Source organism: Leiobunum rupestre, chromosome 5 (assembly GCF_980474605.1).
Source record: "Leiobunum rupestre chromosome 5, qqLeiRupe1.1.hap1, whole genome shotgun sequence".
Taxonomy (NCBI): domain Eukaryota; kingdom Metazoa; phylum Arthropoda; class Arachnida; order Opiliones; family Sclerosomatidae; genus Leiobunum; species Leiobunum rupestre.
Genome location: NC_143388.1, coordinates 10,751,588 through 10,768,952, shown reverse-complemented (window position 1 = coordinate 10,768,952; position 17,365 = coordinate 10,751,588). Strand labels below are relative to the sequence as shown.

Here is a 17,365-nt window from a genome sequence, read left to right as displayed (position 1 = left end):
ATTGAGAAACGCGCGTGAAATTTCTTTGCAATTAAACATTTCTCATTTTTTAACTAGAATTAACTCTAGTTTTTGCTAAATGCTTAATTACCTAAAGCAAAATGCCGTCACGTGATATAGACGCCAAAATTAGTAAGCCTACTTTCAAAGACTTTCAAAATCACTCCTTACGTCACGTGACAACGTAACGCACGCTGATTGGTGGAGCTCAAAGTGCTTCAAAAAACCGTTTATCGGTAGCGCTGGCACCGATAAAATCCCGCATATTTTGTCCGTGTGTACAGTCGTTTTTCCGTGCACCAGAGCAACGGGAAAAGGCGGTAAAACGAAAAAATAGAGAAAATCAGGAAAACACTTCCCGTGTGAACAACGCTAAAAATAATCTCAACATTATCCTAATTATAAATCAGTCAACCGACTTTGAAATAGTTCGAGGAAAACGTTTTTGGGTAAGCAGCTTGAAGCCCCTTTTAATCTGAAATGAGTATTTCGTTTTACAGCTCTAACCGTAAGTTTACATACATTGTTTACCATATCAAACCGTAAAAATAAAAAAAGAGCTTAAATAAAACATCTTCAAGGAAATCGCCAAGAAGTAATATTTCCGAGAGCCAGGAGCTGTAACTTACTCAGGGTTGCCACACATCAGGGAAAGTCAGGGAATTTAAAAATGGGCCAAAAAAGTCAGGGAATTCAGTTTTACCCTAACACTTTTGTAAGGTAATTTACTGTAGATCTATGGCAAATTCTGCGATTATTATTAAGATCCTTGAAAGGTTTTATAACGCTGAAATAACTTTTGTACTGAAATATAAGTTGTTTAAATTTTATTATTTATAAACTTTTGGCCTTAAAAAGTCAAGGAAAATAACTAAAATGGTCAGGGAAAACAGGGAATAGTCAGGGTATTTGAATCTGAGAATAATCTGGCAACCCTGTTATACTCTTTGTATAGTGCTTGTTGAAATAATGGAAAGTTTTCACCTGTAAATAGAACGTAGTGTTTTTGCTAAGCCTTAATATGTAAAAAAAAGTTACCTGGTTAAAATTAAACAATGGTTTCCAGTATTTCAACAAGCACTATCTAAACAGTAACATGCAGGTCCTGCCACTCGGAAATATTACTTCTTGGCAATTTCCTTAATGTTTTATTGAAGCGTCTATTAATAAGGCTGACTAAAATGGCCAGGCAACCGCCGACGTCTCGTAACGCGTCACGGTCTGTATCGAAACTTGCGATAAAAACCACACAAAATGAAAAATTATTTAATATGGTTGTATTATATTTAATGAATCGATCTTATTGCCTAGTAGATGACATAGATTTTTTAACGCTTCCGTGATCATGTCAATCGAACTAAAGTGACAAGGCGATATGAGTCTATACCTAAAACCACTATTTTGGCGGCGTACGTTCAAATAATTTCAACGTCGTCTTCGTTGAGACTTTTCTTAGAGCTCCGTCATGGCCGGTGAAACAAAATACAATACAATTCCCTTGTACGAATTTACACGTACTATACGTAATTCGTTTCCTAAATGAGTTCGGAATACGCCCCCTAGGGGTAGGGAGGAGAAACATTCCACTTTATTAAGGCATATGGTCTAACAATTTAGATGATTTTTAGCCGCGATAATACCGCCTGGCGTTTTGCAGAATGAAGTGCGAAATTTGAGGGTTCAATGACGAACTCCGCTGATCCATTTTCAAGCTCACCGCGAAGCTCAATTTTTATGGCAACCACGAACGGATGGGCTCGTTATCGATGCCTAATATTGGTGTGCACAGCAACGACCTGTCTGTTCATTTTTTTGCACATGTTCAGTACAAGATTCCCAAATTACTACGGAACCTACGTCCATGAAAAAGGTAAGGTCTAAGTTTCAAATTATTCCGTTATTCGTATTGCAAAATTATCAAAGATTTAGACTTGATTAACAAGTTTTAGATATAATATGTACTTAAAAATTAAGTTTTGTGTACAATTAATTAAGTACTTAAAAAGAAGAAGCACTTGTATAGTAAAATTAATTTCAAGAAATCCGGGTGAAAAAAACCCGGTTGTCGATAAAAGCCGAAAGCTCTGATCAACCCGGTAATTTTCCATCCGGGTTTCTTAAATAAATTTGAATTTTACAATCCGTTTGTTATTTCTTAACACAACGGACAAAAGTAGTTTTACCAAAAATGTATTTATTTAAACTTTTGAAAAATGACTGTCTTTAGACGATTTTTAAAGAGTGATAAAATACGCGAATAGGTCGAAGATGTGACTGAGCTAAAACAGTTGGCTTAATTTAAAAATAAGAATAAGAATTGAGATATCAATAAAGCCTTATTGTTAAAAACGTAGGTAAGTAGTTATAGAGGTGGGCAAAACAGATAAATTACCTGCCAAAATATCGATTAACCATAAAAATTGCGGTTAACTGTTTAGTTATAGATATTATTCACGGATATAAAGGGATTTAACTTGCAAAAAATAATTTTGTTTTTCGGATAATCGTCGGTTGTGGATAAAAAAAAGATAAAGTGATTAATTCTTATCCAAAAGCCGACCTCTAAGTAGTTCTTTGAGTTAAAACAGTTTACTTAATTTATAAAAAAAAAGGTATAAGAATAGGCCTAGTTGATTTTATAAAACAACTAGATAGCACAGCCACGATAGTAGCCCCTTTCTCCTAGCACTCTTGATTTTTCTCCTTAGATTAAAAACCGCGGCTCAGCACTGGCATAGGTAGATAAAGGGAACTAATACCAATCGAATGACGCCTGAAATAAATTTATATCGAGTGCCGTTGAAGAGAATTCATCGATTCCCGGGGACCTATACGGAGCTATAGACTAAACGGACCTACAGTTTCCACTGGGGACCACTGTATTATTCACCTTCACCACCGCATTCATCAGGAGCGAAAGAGTGGAAATAGTCAAGGTCAACATTTTCACTCTTTTTCGATTTTCGGGACTCATAAAAGAAGGCGGGAAATTTTAAATTTTTCGAGGGAAATTTGAATGAAATATTTAAAATGGGATTCTTTTCATTTCATTATTTATTTATAAAGCCATAATTTTTTTTATAATTCATATTTTGCGTGTATATTAACAAATATTTCAAAACCCCCCATCAACATTAAAAAGTAATAATTTCAATTTATTTGGTTGATAAATTCAATTTATTTGGTTGATAAAACCAATTTATTTGGTTGATAAAATCAATTTATTTGGTTGATAAATTCAATTTATTTGGTTGATAAATTCAATTTATTTGGTTGATAAATTCAATTTATTTGGTTGATAAATTCAATTTATTTGGTTGATAAATTCAATTTATTTGGTTGATAAATTCAATTTATTTGGTTGATAAATTCAATTTATTTGGTTGATAAATTCAATTTATTTGGTTGATAAATTCAATTTATTTGGTTGATAAATTCAATTTATTTGGTTGATAAATTCAATTTATTTGGTTGATAAATTCAATGTATTTGGTTGATAAATACAATTTATTTGGTTGATAAATTCAATTTATTTGGTTGATAATTTCAAATTATTTGGTTGATATGTTCAATTTATGTATTTACACCAGTACCTTCGCAGATTCTAGGCTTTCCTCATTGGGCGCGAAGTTTCCGACGATCAAGGGTTGAGCCGAAACACGTTAAGGTGGTGGCGTCAGAGCCGGGGTTGGACAGGGGGGGGGGGGTGATTATGAAATCCGAGGGGCCGTGTCCCCTCAAATTTCCATTTCGAGTTACTATTAGGTAAATTGTTTTTGCCCAAAAAAAACGGGTAAGTCCTGTTTATAGAAAACATGTTCCAAAAACAGTCGCGTAGAGTTAAGAAATTTTCAATAGCAATAACATGCATTTTCCGTTGAATAACCCGTCGAAAACTCTTCAAGGCTGTTTGACGTCGACAACGCGTAACATTTCATTGTGCATATAGTAGACAATTAGGCTGTGTCCAGGAAACTGTTGGGGATAGAAAACCAAATCGAATGTAGAAATGGTAGCGGATTAAAATTGCGACAATATCCTTCGGGAGACCGTTATGAAAAATGGGATGCTTTTCTTTTGAAAAAGTGGTCAGTGGTTTATCCTATAGGCCTTTAGAAGTTTAGATACATATTTCCACGTCCTTGCTAGCTTCAAAAATGTTCCGACGCCCCTGCGTTTATGTTACCGTTTACCGTGTTAAACATCATCCTCTCGTTTTATCGATCATTATTTTCGCATTAAGAAACTGTGTCAACATTCGCGAAATAAAAATGTGGTAACGGTATTGCGAGGGGCTAACCACTCTTAGAAAGTCTGTACACCGGACTACGCTTAGATTACCACTGCCAAAGGCAGGGACTTCAAAGATAACGCGTAGTCCCATCAGTACAGTCAAAGGTACGGCTCTGTACACCGATTACGCGGAGTGATCAGCCCCTCGCGGTATTGGGTGCATGAGAAAACCAGCGTGGACTTGTAGCAACAGTCCATTATATTTTGTGTAAATGTGCCAATGTGTATGTATTTGAACCTATATCAATTGAATAAGCTTTAAGGTATATCATTATCTTTATTTATTTAAATATTAAAAAATTATATATACAGCCTACAGGGCCCATAACTCAATGTGTTTTAGCTAGGAATTTAAAACTTTCTTGACACATAGAAAATGTGCATGACCTTGGAACATATCTTCAAGGTCATTTAAAATTTATCTCGAGAACCATTAGAGATACAAAGTTGGTTTCAATTAGAAAAGTGTTTCCCGTCATATTTTAGGTGTAAATAACTAGCTAATTGGACCAATAAAAATTCTAGGGAATTTGGTCGCGATGAAAAAAATGCACGAGAGACTAGGTTTAAGGGCTATTAACTCGAAAAGTACTCATGTTAGAGCATAAAAATTTGCTAGACATACTCTTCTTGTAGGAAGTTTTGAGAATTAGCAATCTCTGATGACATTCAACTCATGGTTCAAGGTCATTCAAAGTTTAATTAATTATCTCGAGAACCGATGGTTCCAATTTAAAAGTGTAAATTTAAATTTTAAGTCTTAAGTGTCTTTAATCCGATGCAAAACACTATGAGGAAAACCTTTCAAATTGGGACCATTTTTCTAAATCCATTGGCTTTCGAGATAAACTTTGAATGTACTTGAACCATGAGTTAAAGGTCATCTAAGTTGGCAATTTCTAAAGGCGCCTTATCCGATGAGTATTTCTAGCAAATTTTGATACTATAGCATGAGTATTATTCGAGTTAATAGCTCTTTAACCTGGTCTATAGTAACATTATTTTCATCACGTCCTTAAAGTTTTTGTCTAAATACCCTAGACTTGTTATTGGTCAAATTAGGTGGTTTCAAAGTTATTTACACCTAAAATGCGGCGGGGAACAGTTTTCTGTTCAAAACCAATTTTGTATTTCTAATGGTTCTCGAGATAAATTTTAAATGACCTTGAAGACATGGTTCACGGTCATGGTAATTTCCATTGTCAAGTGACCCTCTGCACGTTCTATTCCTAGCTAAAATACATTTGGAGTTATTGTCCTTGTATCGTTTTTTAGTTAACATCCTGTGTACACATATACCAAGAACGTATATATGAATAAGAACGTAGAACGATCAAATTGGCGCCTGGTGCCATGATTTAATCGGTTACAGAATAACTCCGCCCAAAAACCCGCGTGCGGCGCCCGCTAAATGTTAAAACCATGGTTCGAAAACAAAAAACCCGACCCAAAAAACCCAGTGGGTTTTTTTGGACGCACCCACCCCAAAAAACCCACTTTAAAAACTCAATTACGAGTAGTAATTTCTTAATTAATGAGAAAATCGGCCAACAAACCTTAAAATACCCATTTAAGCCATGACTTAAAACAATTGGTCTACTGAATCGTATCACCATGGCTAAAAAGATAACTAAATCTTAAACTAGACCATAGTGCCTTTCCTTTAAAGTATAAGTTTTATACAAAATTCGAATTAAGCGCCGGAAATTTAAAATTTCCCGCCCAGAAAAAGAGTGGAAGTGATGGCCTTGATTTATTTCGCTCTTTCACCGAGTGAACTATTTAAAGCCTAGTTCCCACTTAGCGAAAAAAAAAACAATTTTCGCGCTGAAAATTAACGCTCGCGAATAAAATTTGCGATTTTTTTTCCAATTCGCCGCTAAAGTCGCGTCTCCGCGGTATCTAGCGAATGTTCTATTTTTTGAGGTCCACACCTTGGCGATAAAAAGCTTCAGCCAATCAGAAAACGCGTTCCCTCGATCTATTCCGCTCCCGTCCGTCACTAATTAAGCCTAGGTCTTTAGAAAAGCGGCTCAGCCAACTTGACCAAGATACTGAAGTAAAGGTAATTATCTCACGAATAGAATCGTTTATTTATTGAAATTATCAACAGGAACATCCATTTGGTTCATTTTGAACTGATGTTTTATGTTAGGCCTAAAACATTACTAAAAACCCGCACGAGTTGTTTTCAGCGTTTTTAAATTTTCGCGCTATAGTGAGAACCGCTTCCCCAGCGACCGAAAAAACGCGTCTTTTTTCGTTGCGTGAAAATTTTATTCGTCTCGAAAATTCGCCAAGTGGGAATTAGCCTTAAGGGTGGGGAAAGAGTGGTAGTAGCAGAAAATGTTTTTCTCACTCTCGCTCTATTGCGGGAGTTATTCAGGGACTAGAATATTTTCTCCACTCCCGCTCTTGAGCGGGAGTGAACTAGAATTGTTTTCGCCACTCTCACTCTTGAGCGAGAGTGAACTAGAATTGTTTTCGCCACTGTCACTCTTGAGCGAGAGTGAGCTAGAATTGTTTTCGCCACTGTCACTCTTGAGCGAGAGTGAGCTAGAATTGTTTTCGCCACTGTCACTCTTGAGCGAGAGTGAACTAGAATTGTTTTCGCCACTCTCACTCTTGAGCGAGAGTGAACTAGAATTGTTTTCGCCACTCTCACTCTTGAGCGAGAGTGAACTAGAATTGTTTTCGCCACTCTCACTCTTGAGCGAGAGTGAACTAGAATTGTTTTCGCCACTCTCACTCTTCAGCGACAGTGGTCTATAATTTTTTTCCACCACTCTCGCTCAAGAGTGAGAGTGAATCCTTAGCAATCACTCGTGATTTTGCCCATGTCTGACTATTAGACGTCTTGCGTTATCGACCAGAATTCTTCACTCTTGAGCTCGCATTGAAAGACTTTGGCTGCTTAATGACCATTGTTTTCATTTACAAAACCCAGCCTCTAGCATACAGTTTCATTTTAAGTGAACTACGCTCTGCATTCTCAATATTGACCTACTGTAAGAATTTGAGATTTCAATGTTAACTTTTTACAAGGCAATAAGCTTATGACCAATTTCTTTTGCATTTGGAATATTGATTTAATGCAAGGCATAAAAATCAAACGTCCACGAATTTTCAAGACAACACCCAAATTGATTTAGCTTCGGAAACTGTATCTTTCGTGATCAACTTGCATCTGCCTATAGAGAATCTACGTATTAAGTTCACCAATCCATTTACATATGTACAAAACTTTAAATAACATACTCCTTTCCGATAAAAACTTGACCCCACTTGTAAATTTTTATGGGACCCAAATAAAATTATTAAGGTATATCATTGCTATTTCGATTACACGTAATTTTTAATTACTCTAGTGGTAAAATCAAAAGCGCTAGGAGGAAGAGGTTACTATTGTGGCTGTGCCATCTTGTATCAAACATAATAGACAGAGCCTCAATTACATAATAGCTTGTTTAACAATTATCCAATTGTGTGACCCAAGTGGCTGATCACTCCTCGTAATCTGTTATTCGATCTACAATCCTGTAGCTTTTACCGTACTTAAGATATTAACATATTACAGATGTACCAAGGCTGTACTCAGTTTCATTTTGATATCGAACGAAAAATTATTTTAATCTACTTCCAGTGTACATGCAGCAGTTGTCGTACGACACTAAGCAGTTGCGAGAGGCTCGGACAGAGAAAAAGTTGATTCTCGTGTGGACGACTTTCTTCCATGACTGGAATTGGTTGACGTCTGACACAGTCATAAACAAATGTCCCATTTTGAAGGAAGGCTTCTGCGAAGTCACTACCAATAGGAGTATGCTCCAGCAAGCAGCCGCCGTATTATTTCATTGGAGGGATGTTAATCTCTTGGACTTGCCAAAGAAAGGTTCCACACGCAATCCGACCCGCAAAAGTGAAATTCATTGAATGTTTCTTCTCTACTTGTATAGTGCACAATCAAAAATGGATATTGTTAAATTTTGAGTCTCCGAATCACGTTTCGAAACAAAAATCCGATGTTCTTGGTCCGTTAATAGACTGGAGTATGACGTACAGATTGGATTCCGATATTTACGCACCCTACGGAAGGTTAAAACCCAGAATTGGAGAGTGTGCCAATTCTACTTTACCAAGTACGGTAATAATGAAGGTTTTAGCTATTTTGAGGTTTCTTGGCAAACAATTTTGCAAGCTTCTAAGGCGAAAATAGCTGATTTTTAGTTTCGTGGCATCAAGGAGCAACAAACACAAGGAGAACGCAGCTAGCCTTTAAACACGCTAAAACAGTGTTGTGTACAAATTTCATTGGACGAGCCTTTACACTGAACGTTTAACGGAAAAGAAGAAGACAATTTCAGTATTTTCCCCTTCCGACGGCAGCAGGTGCTAAAGCGTCTAACCAATGAAAACTGTACGCAAGAAAATGCACGACTTTTTACGGGTTGCGTTATCCTTGTGTGGGGGTGCTGTGTTTGTAACTCGCCTCTCGCTTTGTTGTTTGTTAAGTTAACATAGTGACGTCAAAAAAAACGTCAGCCACATCGAGACGAAAATCTGCCGCGATAAGCATTCCAAGAAGAGGTATGGATTCCTGCTATGGAATATACTTATTCGAGTATAGGTGGCGTAACAGTGCTAGCTTCTCGGAGGTAACGCCTATGATCTAGAGTCTGCTACAGACAAATTAAAAAGTCATTGCTAGAACGTTTTTTCTTAAATAAACTTATCTAATATAAACAAACGATGTCATTTTATATTTATAAAGTCAAATTTAAGAATAACAATGAGGAAAAACTAACAGCGTCTGCTTAAGCCGCTACCTAACTAGGTTTCAATGCGAACCAAAGAGGGCGTAGCGATAGTTTTCGGTCACGAATAGACTCGCGGTTTTACTTAAAGCGTGTCGCTGCGCATGCTCCGCCCGGATTTACTAAGTTGAAGATAGAATTACCCCCCAGTGCCGCGTGGTGCCAGCACACGCCGACAAAACGTAGCTATAACCCTCATTTCCTCTCGACTTTCAGAATCAGTTCCTACGATAGATAAACTTACTGTCGAAACCTTCAAGAGGAAGAAACTAATCGGATGGATGGTCAGTAATTGCGACGCCATATCGAACAGGCAATCTTACGTCGAGGAGCTTCAGAAATTTGTGGACGTCGACATATTCGGTGCTTGCGGGAACAGCTACATGTGTCCCAAAACGGTCAAAAGACTCTTGTGCTACCAGAAGTTGGCCAAAAAGTACAAATTCTATTTGTCATTCGAAAACTCGCTGTGCCAAGATTACGTGACCGAGAAGTTCTTTCTGCCTTTAATCGTCGGAATGGTGCCCGTCGTATTCGGAGGCGCCGATTACTCCAGGATAGTGCCCAAGGGCTCGTACATAAACGCTTTGGAATACGAGTCACCGAGTAAATTAGCGGATTACCTCTTAATGCTTGGACAAAACTTCACATTATATCAGAGGTTATTACTTGCTAAATATAAGTTCATTATTATTAATAACATAGGCTTGTAATACCTCATTTTTATGCATTTCAAGATCTGTTGGCATATATAATCATCTAGGAGCAACAAACACAAGGATAACGCAGCTAGCCTTTAAGCACGCTAACGAAGGGTTGTGTACGAATTTAATTGGACGAGCGTCACGAGCCTTTAGGCTGAACGTTTTAGGGCGGGGGGGGAAGACAATTTCCGAATTTTCCCCTTCCGACGGCATCAGGCGCTAAAGCGTCTAGCCAATGAAAAACGTACACAAGAAAATCCACGACTTTTGCGTTCTCCTTGTGTGGGGTGTTGTGTTTGTTGCTCCTAGATAATCATAAGCCTATCACCTCTTAAGTTTGAAACGCGCATTGCGCCCTTTGTACCACCACTGGACGGGCGAAAAAGAAGAAATCAGACGATAGTATCGGCACCTGGTAGAGATAAATTGAAGCTTCTTCCTTCCCCCTTTCTCTCTCTACGCCCCTCTCTCTTACCAAAGCAGCTGGCATCATGCATTGCGGGACGCGTTATGTTTCTCTTTTCCGCCACCGGGTGGATTTAGCGCTGAACTTTCGCAAGTCGTTTGCTTGAACCAACACTGCCTTTCGATTCAAACTTAGGGTTGATAGGCTTATGATATAATATATAGGGATTTGGCAGCATGACGACCCTTTGGCTATGGCCGCCATGCTGGTAATATTGTTTCTTTTCAATTGGAAAAAGCATGGGTGACGTATTATATACGTCATGCTGCCAAGTCCCTATACTCAACTGGTATTTAATTGGCAAAATCTACTATTAGGAGCGCTGTGATAATATTTAAATCAGCAGTCTTTTTTACAGTCAATATATGTTTGTAATACATAATTTTAAAGTATTTCACGATTTGTTGGCGTTTACAATATTTAAATCGTATTTATTTAGCAATATCTTCCATTAGAGGGCGGTGTGATAATATTTAAATCGACAGTGATTTTTAACATACTATTTATAAATAAAACACTTCTTAGTTTTTACTGCGAGTAGAATAGACACCTGAAAAAATAAAACTTGTTCAGAGATTTGCCTGAAAGTAGTAATACAGAGAGCCAGGGCATACTTGTAAAAGCGTTATATTTTAAAGCACGCGCTGCTCAAAGCAAGTGTCGGCTCAACGTAAAGTAGCTCTTTTTTCAACAGATGTCGCTAGTGTCGAAATCAAAACAAGACGCTTAAGCGGAATTTTGACCCAAAAGGCGGGACATAAAAGTACCCCTTGCGTCTTACTTGCGTTGATTGGCTCGTTTGCAAATTTTAGTCAATAACTTAAATTGATGTAATTTTCAACAATATATTTTATTTGGGATATATAATTTAGGTGAAAGTCCACTAAGTAGAGTATAAGTTGTCTAATTATAATACTCTACCATGGTTCTCTGACGACGTTATTGATTCGCTATTTCGAATTTTAGCTTCCTTCACCATTAATAGATGGCCCCACGCTCTTCAGTAAGGTCATTTTTGGGATAAAAAGAGAGCGGCATAGTGGTTGTTATAGTAGCAATATTTATGGACTCCTTTATTTTACTTAGATATCTGCGATGGACTAGAGATTACTACCTAGATGAGGATTATCATCTTAGTGACAGTATTTGCGATGTGTGTTACAAGCTGCATTCTCCAGAGAGCATTGAAAGTCACCCCAAAAGGAAGCACTCGAATTTATCGAACTGGTGGTACGTTAAGTATGTTGGTCGGTAGATTAACTTTTGCCGATCTGGCCTTGCTTAAATTTCACTAAGCGTGGGCTCATCACTCTCAGTAAATATTGGAATTAAAATATCAATTCATTTTGGTATATTTATCCTAGAAAAAAAACCACCAAACCCAAAATACATTTAGAGCATTGCGCCGAATCAATTTTCAACGGCGGCGGCGGGAACGATAATTAGTTCGGCGGCGGCGTGGCGCGCCGATTTGCAGAAAATAAGCGGCGGCGGCGGCACCTAAGGGGAAAAACTGTCCCCCCTCTCAGAAATAGCGCCAGCTTTTTAAAAGACCGCTAGAACATAAACACATTTAAAAAAATACATGTTTAATAGAATATTTTATTAAAATAGGAACCACTTGTTTCCGAAACGAGAAAGAGGTAACTTTGGTTACATACTATTAAACTAAAACCTTTACGCTAGTAATAAAAATATTGTACTTAGCTACTACCATTTCACTAGTATTATTATCTATTATCACAAAATATTTTATCTTTGTATCAAAGGAATTTTTAAAATATAATAGACTAGTTATTGCTGAATGCAGCTGATACGTTTCTGTACTTATTACAAAATACGAGGCGAGGCGAGGCAACTCCAAAGCCGTTTTCGTTTCCCTCTCTTCGATATCAGCTGTCTGCTGCAGAAAATCTTGGCAGATATTTTGGAAATTATTAACTATTTCCAATTTTATAACGCGAGCACGGTGCACCCAACAGCCTAGAAATCGTAGCACTACCAATAGAAAAATCTATGTAGTTCGAATTTAGGTCTCAAAACGCAATTATTATACTTTAATAATGGAAATTAAATTGATCGGCGGCGGCGTTTCGGCGTTATCTAAATAATCGGCGGCGGCGTTCGATCGGCGGCGCTATCCTCTATTTTTAAGCCCATATATACCCGAGAAAGGGAAAGGGAAAAGGTCACCAGAATTGCGTGGGAAAATGTCCGTTTCTGGGAGCCAATGAAGATTGCTGCCTACCTAGGCTCGGTCTCGGGCTCACCTTAACCAGTTTTTAATGTGAATAGAATCACTAATTTTTGTAATGGTGTAGTAATAATTAAAAAGTATAAGTTTATTACGGAGTACTCATGAGGCGATTGGATTTAATTAAAATTTATTTAAAAATCTAAATAAAATACAAACATTAGAATCGTAATGTTCAATAAAGCATCAACGTCCGACACTACGTTTCGGGTCTTACAAGATCCTTTGTCAAGTGTAAAGGTTACAGGACAAACATTCCTATTTATCAACTCTTAACATTAGGTATAATGACGTCATATTTCTACAGTAATGTCCCAAATCGGGGAAATTTTGCCATCTTTGTCTAAATTTAGGTTACCGAATTTTTGAATAAGAATTTTTTCAGCGAAGTTACGTTTAAAATGAGGTTTTTCTGTATGGAGGTTTTTATTATTATTAAAGTCAATAATATGACCAGCTTTTAATGTACGGTAAGATAGGCTATTATGAGGGTCGAGGTTTTTTACCGCGCGTGCTTTAAATTTGTAAAGTTCAAAACGTTTTGGAGTTCTTTCCCGTAGATTAAATAGTCTTAATGATTTTTTTAATATTTGATAGGTTTGACGGTGGTGGCTGTTGGACCTGGCGGAATCGATGGGTATGATAATAAGCAGCAACTATTCTACATCGGTGCCTTATCAAATTCATCGCGAAACATTCAGTTTGTAAATTCAGCATTTTTGTTAACTGTATCAAACTTTGAATTTTCTTAAACATATTTTTCTTAAAAAATTTCCAGTTTTTTTTTATTTATTTACTAATCAAGAAGCTAAGCTAGCATAAGCTTATGTGCGGCCGTACAGGGTATTAATAGGGGAAAAAAATAAAAAAGAAATCTAAATAAAAAAGAAAGAATAAAGCGAAAAACCTATCACAGTAATTATTATAAGAATGCAAAAAGGGGGGGAGTAAAGATAATAAGTTAGGCAAGTTGGTCTAGAACAGCGTAGAGCTGTGCGAGTAGGGCATTTACGCAATCGAGTCGTTTATATAAATTTTTTTAAATAGAGTATTCTAGTCAAGTAATATTGAAGTCGACTCGGGTTATCGAGTATTTGATTAGGAGCTGGTTTTATTCAAGAAATTATGAAATTAAATTTAAAAGTAGTATGAATTAACTTTCAATGCTGAAAAATATTCCTTTAATTTAAATGAACCAGTTTCCACAACTTTGTAGGTAACGTTTATTGCCCCCCTTAAAGTGGTAAAAACCCCTCTTTGAACTTTGAAGCAACGAGAACAGAAAAAATAATAATCTACGAGTTTAGAGAGCAGCTTATTCGAGTAATCGGGTACCCGAATATGCAATTTCTTGGTACTCGGTTATCGACGAGTATTCTCCAATTACTTATTCGAGGTCGAGTTCGAGTACTCGACCTCAAAAAGGCCGAGAACTCGATGATAGAACATCAACTGGTAGGGAATTCCATAGATCGATTGTTCGGTGAGGAAAATGCCTTTTGCGAGGGGATGTCTTGGTCCAAGGTTTAAAGATTTTGGCGTCGTGTCCTCGCGTTAGATGTAGGGAGTCAAATCGAAAGGAGTTGGGGTCGACTGATGAGGCGCCTTTCCACGTACTCCAGAGTTGTAAGATATCATTCACTACATGTCTGAGTTTGGGGGAGTCGAGCTGGAGTGTGGTGTCGCGGTCATCGGGTGATAAGTGTTCTATTCCGCGAGTCAGTTTGGTCACCAAGTAGAGATGGTCTCCACGATTTGTAGGGACTACAGCGCTTTCCTAAACAGCATTTGTTTAATCAGCATTTTCCAAAACAGCGTTTTTCAAACAGCGCTTTGTCATAACAGCGTTTCTTTATACAGCGTTTCCCAAAACAACAAATTGTTCAAACGGCGCTTTGTCATAGCGGCGGTTCTCAAGACCGTATTTTGTCGAAACTGCGTTTCCCAAAACGGCGTTGCTTTCTATAGCACTAATAATATAGGCCTATTGTAATACATATTTTTCTGGAATTTCGGCAAATTTCATTACCTAATGGTTTCTGCCGATAGTTAGTATTGCAAACTTACCTAACCTAACCCCTGAAGTTCATATGTATGTTATACATTTTACATCGTCAATTCATATAAATTTTAAGAAACCGCTATCTTGACCAAAACCGCTGTTTCAAAATCGCTAATTTGAGAAACGCTATATTCAGAAACGCTGTTTATGGAAAAAGCTGTGTACTGAGAAACGCTTAACCAAAAAACGCTGACTAACGCTGTGGTTTGGTTTGGTTGTTTTTTTCGTTAACGCTCACCGTCGTGACGGTTTCAACTCAGTTTTATTGGAAAGTTTGTTATTGTAATGTTTATGTGAAGTGTGGGAATGTTTAGTTTGTGTTATGGCGGTTGTGGGTGATGAGTTTATAGTGTTTACGTTTTGTATGTATGGGTGTTTTCGCTCCAACTTCTTCTTATTGACTTTTCGGACGGACCGAGTGCTGAGGGTTACGGTAAACGTCTCAACGTCCAAATGGCAGGGTTTCCACCAAATGTTCACGTGCATGACAGGCGAGTGTTCTACCACAGAACCGCCGATATATGTTACGCTTCATTGAAAATTACAAACTCAGCTTAGCGGAAGAGTATATTAATAGTTGTTTTTTACGTATGAAATTTTAAAGGTCAAATCTTGTTTTAGCGCAGTCAGCAGAGATAAGATGGTTAAAGGGTAGAACCCGTGGGTGGTCCACTTAGTTAGTTTTTTGTAATTTATTTACGGGTTTTCTTATCGACTTAGATATAGTCGTTTATTGATATACGAGCTGTCATCTAGTCAAGTGGCTTTCTGTGCTTTGTTAATGGTAAGGTTTTCGCTACTTGTTAATACATTTTCTATTGGTGTGGATATTTGGATATCTACGATTCCTAATGCAGTCATTGATTTCCTGGGTGTGCGAGTCATTATATGATATTGGAAATTAGACGGTATTGGTCTTTTTCATGCGGTATGTGTCACAACGTCAACAGGAAGTCTACGTGTCGTTCACTATCAGATGTTGAATATAGCTATTCTACGGTATCTTCATCAAGGGCGAGTGTTGAAATAAAATGAGCGTTAAAGATGCGGAAAGTATTTCGTAAGCGAGAAAAATACAAATACCCTCTGTAGATATTTATTTCATTAAAATTGGCTTCGTATTATATTTAACTGATAAACTTGTACTGTAAATAGCGTTAAATTCAATTGTGCATGGTTTTAGTACGTCTAACTCATTGTTGTAACTACTTAATTTATATTATTCTGAATAAATTAAACTCGGTTGTTTCGTCTCAATTATTTTAATTATAATTAAAATGTTATACCGGGCGGGATTGAACCGGGATTACGTTTTTAGTAAATAACTTTGAATTGCGGAGATATATCTTTAAGAGTCATCTCGAGAAATTAATACCGCTAGGGAAATTCTTCCGAGGCAGGCCCGGACTGGCCATAGGGCAGATCGGGCAAATTCCCGATGGGCCGGTCTGGGCAAATTCTTGGTTGGCCGATCTGGGCCGTCTAGCCAGCGTCTAGTAGGGGCCGGCGTCTCTACAATGCCCAAGCCGATTTTAGGTGCCAGTCCGAGCCTGTTCCGAGGAGAGGTATATTTTGGCTTGCCAACTTGTTAACAATTAATATGTTGTAATAAAGCCTGTTGTAATTTTATCAAGTGTTCGAGCGTCTTTATTACGATTGTCGTAATTTCTTCATCTACGAATCAATTACGAACTGTTTAGTTGGTACCTTTAGATTTTTCAGTGCTTAGATATCACAGTTGCTCAATCGAAGAATAGTAACACCGCACAGCCAAAGATTCGAACGTGCACGATATTGCTTTTTCAAACTAGTGAAGTGTTGGATTGGCGAAGTGGTTAGCACTCTCCCCTCGCAGCAGAGAGGAGCTGGGTTCGGTCCCGGCTCGTAACACTGGGTGAAAACTTGGAACAAATCGTACTACAAAGTTGGAATGAGGGGAAAGGGTGAAGCAAAACGTTACCCAGAAGCCCTTGCAAAGGTGCCCAGCTATCTGGCAATCGCTACGTGTTTTGAGACCACGTTTAAGGCCTACAGCTTGTAAAAGTCCGAAAGAAAATTAGCAAGAGAGATACAAATGTTGCTTTCTGAGACACTTTGAAATAATATTTTTCATTTGACTGCTCTTGAGCGCTCGAAATAGCTCCATTCAACTTTCGAAATATGAACCGCTTCTTTTGATCGAGCTCGAGCGTGAAAAACAACCACTGGCTAGATGTGAAGTAGAGCCACTAACCAGCATTTCAAAGACAACCATTAAAATCAGGTGCTTGATTACCTATAGAGATGATATTACTGATAAATTATTTATTAAGAAACAGGAAAGATTTGATGAAAATTAATAGGTATTCATTATAACTAAATATTTCCTGTGCCTTAATAAATAGTTTATCAATTGTATTAGAAATTTTATATCCATGGAACTTTCTGTGATTTGCAGGGTTGTTTGAAACTTTTTTTTTCAAAATGTAAAATTCAAAATACTTTCTCCATAACTAAAAATGCAAAATACAAAATGCATTTTGAAAATTGGTTTTTCTATATTTAAAAAGGTTTTTGCAGCTCAAATTAAAAATAGAAAATGATGCAAAATGTTTTTACAAATGCACTCTGTTTACTTTTTATTAGTGGCATAAATTTACAAATGAATTTATTGTACACGCGGAGAACATTGATTAATAACTAATTAATTATTATTATTAATTAGTAATTATGAATAATAATTACGTAGAGATTTCAAACCACCCTCGCAACAAGCGGGGAAAATAAAGCGGT

At 37.3% G+C, this 17,365-nt stretch overlaps 1 protein-coding gene across 2 annotated transcripts; it reads left to right on the top strand.

The window, feature by feature from the left end:
* The first annotated feature begins 1,404 nt into the window (after positions 1–1,404).
* LOC149943526 (lewis-type alpha-(1,3)-fucosyltransferase-like) lies at positions 1,405–13,291 on the top strand. 2 transcript variants are annotated; one of them, XM_090175142.1, is made up of 7 exons: positions 1,405–1,500; positions 1,658–1,870; positions 7,937–8,185; positions 8,250–8,432; positions 9,324–9,768; positions 11,364–11,507; positions 13,129–13,291. In XM_090175142.1, exons 2-7 carry the CDS (start codon positions 1,684–1,686, stop codon positions 13,172–13,174), a joined length of 1,254 nt encoding a protein of 417 aa, XP_090031268.1. In that variant the 5' UTR covers positions 1,405–1,500; positions 1,658–1,683; the 3' UTR covers positions 13,175–13,291. The 2 variants fall into 2 exon arrangements, with proteins under 2 accessions (XP_090031268.1, XP_090031267.1); XM_090175141.1 differs by having other exon boundaries at positions 1,405–1,523.
* Positions 13,292–17,365: the final 4,074 nt, after the last annotated feature.

Excerpts from the sequence above, each read along its gene's own strand:
- LOC149943526 (XM_090175142.1), top strand. The coding sequence starts at position 1,684 with ATGACGAACTCCGCTGATCCATTTTCAAGCTCACCGCGAAGCTCAATT. Across the intron at positions 1,871-7,936 it reads AACCTACGTCCATGAAAAAG|TGTACATGCAGCAGTTGTCG; the intron begins GTAAGGTCTAAG and ends ATCTACTTCCAG. Across the intron at positions 11,508-13,128 it reads TCGAATTTATCGAACTGGTG|GTTTGACGGTGGTGGCTGTT; the intron begins GTACGTTAAGTA and ends AATATTTGATAG.